Source organism: Heliconius melpomene, chromosome 1 (genome assembly GCF_056956725.1).
Source record: "Heliconius melpomene rosina isolate 202511_hmr_F chromosome 1, ASM5695672v1, whole genome shotgun sequence".
Classification (NCBI taxonomy): domain Eukaryota; kingdom Metazoa; phylum Arthropoda; class Insecta; order Lepidoptera; family Nymphalidae; genus Heliconius; species Heliconius melpomene.
This window is the reverse complement of record NC_140389.1, coordinates 13926199-13935723: the sequence shown is the minus strand read 5'-3', so window position 1 is coordinate 13935723 and position 9525 is coordinate 13926199. Positions and strand designations below refer to the sequence as shown.

The following is a 9525-nucleotide window of genomic DNA, read 5'->3' as shown; positions in this document are numbered from 1 at the left end:
GCTATCAAACATAAGCCTGTATTAGTATAAAATAGTAAGTATGTAACAAACAAATATAATCATTATAAGGGATTTAAAAACCAAAACAAAGTTGTAACATATTTTTATTAAGCGTTCATACATTAAAATATTCTTATTTCATTAGGCAACACGCAGTAAGTGTAAGAAAATCTATTTATATTCATTAATTACTGCAAAAAACTGTAATAAGTAAAAAATTGAAATAAAAAGTGTTTTTCATCCTTATAAAATATATTATTATTTATTTAAAACATTATTAGGCCCGCTGCGCTGAATGTCGAAAGACCAAATTTTAACAAAAACAGTTTTTCTTACACTCAAGCATTTAAGTTTACACTAAAATGAGTTAAATCAAATTACTCGCAGATCCTCTATAAAATAAAATAAAATAAAATAAAAAAAAAACTAAAATAAAATATTATTATATAGCAAGTGTGTGATGGCGATACAGTAGTAAAAATATAATACAATTTCTAATAACTAATTAAAATAATGAAATTATTTCATATTATGGAGAAATTATATTCGACAAATATATATTACAAATAAAAAGCGACTCGCTGCGAATATTATATTTAAATAAAACTTACTTCAATGTATACCTACTACATATTACAGTAAAACGACAACACTTGATAACTATTAGAGTTCACATAAAATTGGTTTTAGTCTGGTGAAAGAGAAGAGATTAGGTTTTAGCTCTTTCCTTCTTTTATTTTAAAAATAGATGAATAATTAAAATCAAGCATAATTTTTTCATATTTTTGTCACAAATAAATTTGGTAAATGAGAAATGAGTGACGCACAAATTCCGTTTTAGAATAGTTTTTTAAGAGTGAATCTCAATTGACCATAATATTCATAACTTAGCCTTAGTTTAGAGTGAATATTTAAAATATTTGATAAAAAAATAATAATAACAATGATATAGAGAAAAAAAGAAAAAATGTAATTGATTTATAAAATTATGATTATTTTATATGATATTTAATCAATTGAAACTCATAATTTTTATCATTCAATCACCACAACCAGCCTAATTCACGAAATTTTGAAGAATGGACGTTTCATATCGTCTTAAAAACAGACGCAATATTAATAAAACACGATATACCTAGTCAATGGTAAAGTGACCTATAACAAATACCCACAATAGTTAAAAACGCACTTTTTACTCTTTATTTATATTTACATATTTAAATATCAATAAAAGGTCACTTCACATTAAATATGACAACATCTACTTTATTATTTTTATTTTAGTATTTGTAGTGATGAGTTCTAGCATTCTAATTACTAAACTAGCGTGTAAGTTACGGTGTTTTATATTATTTGTAATAACGCCATAATGTAAAAAAAGACACATATTATACTAATTAATATTAATTTAGACACACAAATGCATCTAAGGAATAAACTTAATATGTTTTATATTATTGTAAAAGTTAAGTAATTAGGAAAATACAGCATAATATTTCAATAGAACAATCCCTTGCTTATTACACACGTATTTTGATTACTGTTAAGACACTCCGTTGCCTCGCGCGTTGAGCGAGGAAATAAAAATAATTCGTACCATCAGTCGACGTTGACAGTCAGTCGTTGCACTGCTGCGCCACAACGGTCACAATTTATACAATATTAGGTTCTTAAATATTAATTTAGAATACAAACCGTAATGCACTCTACAACAACGCTTCACTAGAAAGTATTTGTAAATTACCTTTAATTTATTACATAACAAAAAGAAATATTTTTTTGAAATTTAATTATTCGAATTATATATTTATTTTCATTGCAACAATGAACAATGCACATTGTCTAAATCTGTTTTTTTTTTGTATTTCCGTTATTTCTTAGGCAATCAACCACTGAATTGACTATGGTTATTGTTTATTTTAAATTGTAACGAAAATTTTACCAACAAATTAGAATGAAATGGAAAAAAAAAGCAAAATTGTTATGGCACTATGTACATTGCACATATTTATGAAATGAAAAACAATATTATTGTTCATTTTAACACATACAGAATTATTTAAAATGTAATAATCTTATTTCATTACGTTCTTAATTAATTAAAATTTAAAAAATATCGCGCTAGCTTTCTAAACATTTCCACAAAAAAATATTATTCTACATTTCATTATTTTAACAAAATATCACCAATTTCGACTAAAATACGTATTTGAAAAATTACACACAATATTTATAGTGCTATTTGGATATATTTTACTTGCTATTTCTTCTCAACATAGAACACGAGGGTTGTGAAAAAAATTGTGATTATTTCAATAATACAATATGTAGTTACGTTAGGTTAACTATGTGCTCTACTATTACTCTATAGTTACAACAAAAATATAAGATATAAAATAATTGTATTACTTTTCAGAAGAAAAATTTAAAAAATACCTATATAAAACCGAGAATTGTGTGTAACTGTCCTTATACATAATAAATTTAAAAATATATATAATAAACAATAACTTATAGATTTAATTTACAATATTCCTCGAATGATAGAAAAATAAAAAACTTAAGTACGGATCTGAAGAATTAAGTGATTGTATTTTGATCCAATAGTCTAACAACATTTAATTTTAAGCCTAAATAATTGCAGAAAGAAAGAAATTTAAGTTTAAGTAATGAAACAAGCAATGTTATATGATAAAAACTTAGCAACAAATTTATAAAATAATGTTATAAAAATATCGGTGCTAAAAATCATGATATCCTGATAAGCTAACACTCAATTATAACTATATATTTTTTTTATTTTATGTCAAAAATAACCGGTTTGTAAAAATATAATAAATATAATTAAAAGCAATTATGAAAAAAAATATAATTTATTTTCCATTGTTTATGGAGGACCGGTATTGTAGTATTTTATAAAATTACGGTAGAACATTAATATATATTTAGAATATCGTTATATCCGCAATATGATCCGCAAATACTAAGTAAATTACGTAATAAATATTAATGAGTGCTTAGTTCATCTTGATTTACATTTTATATTCGCGATCATCGACCGTATCGTATATTAAAAGAATACGAACTAAAAGTAGACGTTTTGGTTTGAAAAAATGCTTTTGGAATTTGATTTTTTCTTAAGTCCTCTATTATAATATATGTCCTTCAAGAACAACACACGAAAAAAAGACTCGAAACAATCGTGAGAAATATATAAGTACAAGAAATATATAAGTATTTATATGTTATACATAATTTTAAATTGTTTATAAGTGAAAAAAAATAGGTATTAAAAAAAAATGATAAGAAATACAATTACTCTGTGCTAAGATTAAAAATACGAGAATGCGAATATAAGTTACCTACCGATAGCAAAAAAACAAAACATAATAAATAAAATAATTACTCGCGTGAACCAAGCACTTAAAATTAATATGTAAAACAAACCGGTATTAAAGCGAATTATTTTTGATTTGCACAACAATGACGTCGGGAGAATGACTTCTATATTTTTATATTTTACAATTTAACGAAACAAAAGGTTTTTTTAATATATATCTTTGAATGATTTTGTGGTCAGTTTACTTGGATTTGATTTTAGTAATACCTAAAGTCATATCAATGAGAGTTCCATTTTTTGCCATTCAACTACAGAATCCTATAGAGATACGCATAACAAATCTATTTATATTGTCTTTAGTCCAGAATACTGACTGAGCGGAAATACTACGTTGTTTCAGTCTAACAATAACGGGAAAAACTTGAAGTAGAATTTAGTATAATTTTTGGGACATTTTAGATACGAATCAAATTATCTTAACACCTTTTAAATTTCCAATTAGCTTAACATTATTTGCTCTAAAAAATAAGAATAAACAGTTTCCCTTTTACATTTAACATTATTGTTTTAACAGTACATACCTACAAATTATACTTATTACTATCTATCTATATAACATATAAATATTGCACATATTATTATGGCCGTTAGCTATAATTGACAATATGGCGGTACTTTACGAGTCATTTACATGCGAATGAGACAAATAATAGTCATTACAGAAAAGGCAAGAACAAAAGATATTAGATTTAGATAAGCCAGCTTACGGGAAAATGAAAACTTAATATTTTAATTTAAATATATCGTAAGTAAAATTATATACAAGCTTAATTTTGACAGAAAAAGACTCCAAATGTAGTAAATAAAAAATGCACTTAATAATATACTTATTTAAAAAGAAACGATTGAGGTCAAATTAACGTCAACATGGTCATTTTTCTTTTTTCATTTCCTTAGATATCGTACATGTTAAGTAGTGAAAGTGTGGTTTTAAACGACGGAGTCTTATTTTAGGAAAAATATTACCTCTTTAATATTTCAAGGCAACTTGATCTATTTATTCCGTTTTGTCGTGCAACTGTTGTTCTTTGTGCTTTAGCTCTTTGTAACGTTGCCGTAGTTGAGCCTTCTTGATATTTGTCATTAATTGTGTTGACTGGTACAACCACGACCCCTGGAAATAGGATAGTAAAAACCTGTTAACTTCGTGTATATATCACATTTTGCTGATCATCCCATCTTTCTCCATTTTTCCTACTACTTTCTCCACCTATTATTAGCAAGAATAAGTATTCGAATCCAAACGTACTATAGCGGCGAATACATCATACCATTCCTAGTGCAATAGTTTAGGTCACTGAAAATACGTTTCGATTAACACCGTTTAAGGTTGAGTCCCAAAATTTTTTAAGCTTCACGCTGTATCCCGCATACAGCGGAAGACAGAGGGAACCTAATGTTAATACACTTCGTTCCCCACTTTTCAATGAATTTTTCGAGGCATTGCGTGTTGAGTGGCATGAGGCCGTCGTAGCGCAGCGATACAAAAGTGTAACTGTAACGCGACGGTTGTGGGTTCGATCCCCACTCGAGGAAGTCAAATATTTATTTACGTTTATATTTCCATTTATTTGCACTGGCGTCGAGACAAAGCGCGGCGTTGAGTTCTGCCACTCAACACACAATGCCTCGAAATATTAAGTGTTAAGAAAAAAATGATTCCGACATTTTTTTTACATATAAACCTCCACATCGTCATATTAACATAAATATTAACATCGATTATAAATTAGGACGTCTGTATAATATAATCAAAAAATGCATAACATGATAACGCATAATCATCGAACCATTGTTGTGTCTGCGATATTGTATCACGTTATAATTATAACGTTGTTTTCCAACATTTAGAAGAGATATACGAGTTCTTTAATTTCTAAAGTTTATTAGACATATTCTAATATGTCTAATAAACTTTAGACTTACTTACTTTTTATTAGACATATTCTAATTGCAAAAGATCGTGCAAAGTGGAGTAGGTTGTGTAGGAAGGCAGACCCTGGCAATAGCCGGGATTAATACCAGGAGGAAGAAGATTAGACATATTCTAATGTTTTGTAAACAGACAAATCCATATGTTGTCTAGTTTAAGCCTTATTTTCAATCTTTACAATTAGAAACTATAAAAAATAGAGCCATGAAGAAAACTAGCGATAACATACACAATTCCGTTCTCCGCGCGGTTAATAAACTAATCTTAATATCATAATACGTGATTACGTTAACAGTTAATACTGTCTGCTGAGTACAAAATTAACACACAGCTTTGCCACAATCTCTTTAATGTTAATAATATGTTTTCCTTTATTATTTAAAGCCGGGACTTATTTGTAAAAATGTTTTAAATCCTTAAGTCTTAAATGATATAAAACGATACGACGACTAAACTTAACCGAGTAGGTATCGAATTCTTATTCAAGACCTAGCTGGTTTATGTACAACTAGAATATATATTTTTTATTGAGTCAAATTGTCATTTTTGCGTATGCGTGGTAGACAGAAGGAACCCAGTACTAAGAAGCTCTATTTCCCACTTTCTGCCGAATTCTGGAAACATTTCGCGTTTAGCGGCGGAACTCAACACCGCTCTTTGCCCCGACACCAGATCAAAGAAATGGAAATATAAATTTAAATAAATATTTCACTTCCTCGAGTGGGGATCGAACCCCCAACCAGTTCCATTCACACATCGCGCACTTGCACCACGATCACGCCATCAATTATAATCATATATATGATAAAGTTAAATATACAATACTCACCACCATTATCATGCAGTTTAACAGGATAGGTATGCAAAACACCACCGATATAAATAGACCCTTGCTATCGAAGTACTGTTGCCTTGAAAACAGATTCCAGTTCCTGGCGGCAACTTCGTTTATACTTTCCGAAAAATAAACGAGGAGTACTGAAAGAAAAAAATGTATTTAAATTTTTTATGTTATATTTAGCAAAAGTAAATATATCTGGTATTATCAAGCACAACAACATCAATCGCAAGATCGTATCGCATTTCGTCCGTAATTATTCCAATAAAAATACAACTTCTTTGATATTATAAAAAAAAATTGTTTTAACTTCAGTACATTATGTCATGTCATGGGCATATGATCAAAATATTGTTTTTTAAAAACTTTATTTTATTATAGTATGATATGTCTTTATATGCCTTTATTATAAATTTATGAGGGCACATGCTTCAATTTATTTTCTCTATCTATTTATCACCTCTTGATGAGGCCCATGGAAGTTAATTTTTTGGTGATCCCAAGGAGACCGACATATCTTAAAATGAAGCACTTATTTATATGATAAATAAAAATAAATAAATATAGTACTCTAATTGTAAAGTCAAAGGTATAGTATTCCAAGGTTTTACTGTTTAAGCCTGATACTTTATTCGTAAAGGTTTCGTTCAGATTAAGCCTAGTACTGATCACCTTGAGATGCGTTCCTATTACTTATACGATTTATAATTAAATGTGAATAAACTTAAATGTGAGAGGCCAGTCGAGGCTCAAGGGCAAAAGCGTGCAACTGTTAACGCAACAGGTTGTGGGTTCGATCCCCACTCGAGGAAAGGAAACATTTATTTAAATTTATATTTTAATTTCTTCCGTCTGGTGTAGAGGCAAAGCACGCCGTTAAGTTTCGCAACTCAACACACAATGCCTCCAGAATTCGGCGGAAGTGGGGAATGGAGTGTCTGAACACTAGGTTCCCTCTGCCTACACTGTTGTGTGCGGGATACAGCTTGAAGCTGATTTAATTTGATTTTACTTTATTAAATAAATGCACAGTATATAGTGGAGAATGGTAGTGGCTATTTCAACTAGCAGTAATCAATATTTTTGACCCTGTCACTTGTAGGTGGAATAGGTGTAACAATATAAAATTATAAATTTATTATCAAAATAGGGTCATTGATCATTACTTAATAACAAAATTAATCATACAAATCCGTAACAACATTATAAATAATGTCACCAGCATGAATAATTAATTTTTAAAGGTCATTTAGTAAAAAAGGTGAAAACAAATAAAACATGTTTTAAAGTATGGATGGTAAATATAATTTAACGGTTTTACATAATTAAAAATGATAATAGGAGAGAAAAATTCTTTGCATTCCATGGATTCACTGCATGAGCTAGAAACCAGAGTTGTTGAATGAGAAGCTGGAGCTCAAAGGAGTGCCTGGGACTTATGAACCAATGTAGTTTTTAAAATGTGCAATAACACACTTAACATTTGACTCTATTGCCCAAGCTTCTCTCTCTACTCACCACTAACACTAAATTTGATATAATTCTTTTAATACTACCTTGCAACTATTTTCTGGAAATGAACTAATGTAAATTCTAGGCAGAAATATATTGCAGTACACAATATATGTATAGTAAGAATTAATAATTAATAAACATATATGTTTCCCTTTTCTTGGTTAAAACTATAACCAATATTTCATTTTTCAATATAATTCATTTAATTCACTTGCAACTACTAAAGAATATAATAATAATTTTAAAGAAGTAACCTTGGAAGCATGGATACAAAGGTCAAGAGCATTGGTATAAAAATATATAACAGTTATATAAACATATGCTACTTTAAATTATAATAATTTTGAAACAGATGTGTTTCTTGCAAAATTTATAATTTAATATAATATAAACTATCCTATTTAAAATAAAAAAGAAGTAAAGCAAGGAGAAACTGTTTCTACTACTGTGCCTAAATTATATTACAAGATACACCTAATAGCCGCTAAAATAAAAGGCAATATCCGTCCAGTTTATTAATTATAGCATTCTGAACAAAAATAAATAACTATAATACTTTATAGGTCTTTGGATTTTAAGTCCAGTCATAGTGCAGGGGCACAAGCATGAGAGGTAAGCAGGAGAGGTTGCAGTTTTGATTCCAACTCAAAGAAATGAAATATGTTATATGTATAGAATATGGTAGGTAGAGAGAACCTAGTATTAAGTTGTTCCAGTCTTTGAGTTTTGTGTGATTTCAAGACATTGAGTGGAGATTGAACTCATAACCACAACAAACATCATATAACAGACTGCTACAAAAGCCCATACTTTGATATAATAACATTAAATATTCCCTGTCATATTATTTACATAGATGCAAATCACACTTTTTCAATATTAAATACTGTGACTAAACATGTTTAATTTACAGATTTTTTATGCTCATACTTAAATATATATTCACTAACATATTTACTATTTAATAATAAAGAAAATACTTACATAATGCAATAAATAAAATAATTTGAAAGTTGCTATAGTTCCTTGTTGACAGACAGGTAAAGGTAACAAGAACGTGAAATGATAAAAGGGCTATTAGCCATGGATCTCTCCATTCAATCTAAAAATAAATAATTTATGTTAGAATACTTTACAATAAATTGTAATTATTTTTGAGATTTTTGAACACAATTCCACGGTTTCGTGTTTGTCGACATCATTTTCAATAATTATTTTGAACATAAAGTTATAAATTAAAATTGATAAAACATAATATAAATAAAAAACGTATGTTTTGTTTAGTTCAATAAAATATGCATCGTTTTTATAATTAATAAAGGTTATGATAGGCAGAATGGATGAACGATATAATATTCTTAACAAAATTAATTTTAAGTATTATTATTTTAGAAAAGCACAAAATTAAAGTTAGATATATTTTGCATATTTTGCCGCATAACACGTCAACTGAACACTTACACTTTTTATATATGAGACAAAATCTGATATTTCGTTCACTTCAATAAAGCCTTCCATAATTTTTTTATCGAAATATAAATATAAACTGTTAAGCTTTAAATAAATTTAACTTTATACAAAATACTAAAAGTCTTCAGAATTACAAGCAATATAAACTTGACAAAAAGAGGAATAAATTGTTAATACTACACACAGACTCACAAAAATATTTTCTGAACTAGGGATGTTAGTGGTGCATGCGATCAATCATTATTCGGCGAAGCCGAGCCATTTGGTTATTATTATTTATTATTAAATATTTTTATACATACATAATATGTATATCAATTACTTACAATTATCATGTATCATGCAGTTAAAACATTTAGATAGACTAGA

General features: G+C 28.1%; 1 protein-coding gene across 1 annotated transcript; it reads right to left on the bottom strand.

The window, feature by feature from the left end:
- Positions 1 to 86: 86 nt before the first annotated feature.
- On the bottom strand, positions 87 to 9348 carry Tmem18 (transmembrane protein 18). Its single transcript, XM_085189635.1, has 4 exons — positions 9148 to 9348; positions 8671 to 8788; positions 6163 to 6311; positions 87 to 4514 (listed from the first exon to the last, which is right to left on the bottom strand). The coding sequence occupies exons 1-4, from the start codon at positions 9202 to 9204 to the stop codon at positions 4398 to 4400; spliced, it is 441 nt and encodes a 146-aa protein (XP_085045761.1). The 5' UTR covers positions 9205 to 9348; the 3' UTR covers positions 87 to 4397.
- Between the last annotated feature and the right edge of the window lie 177 nt (positions 9349 to 9525).

Excerpts from the sequence above, each read along its gene's own strand:
- Tmem18 (XM_085189635.1), bottom strand. The coding sequence starts at position 9,204 with ATGGAAGGCTTTATTGAAGTGAACGAAATATCAGATTTTGTCTCATAT. Across the intron at positions 6,312-8,670 it reads TATTTTATTTATTGCATTAT|TACTCCTCGTTTATTTTTCG; the intron begins GTAAGTATTTTC and ends TTTTTCTTTCAG. Across the intron at positions 4,515-6,162 it reads TAAACTGCATGATAATGGTG|GGGTCGTGGTTGTACCAGTC; the intron begins GTGAGTATTGTA and ends TCCTATTTCCAG.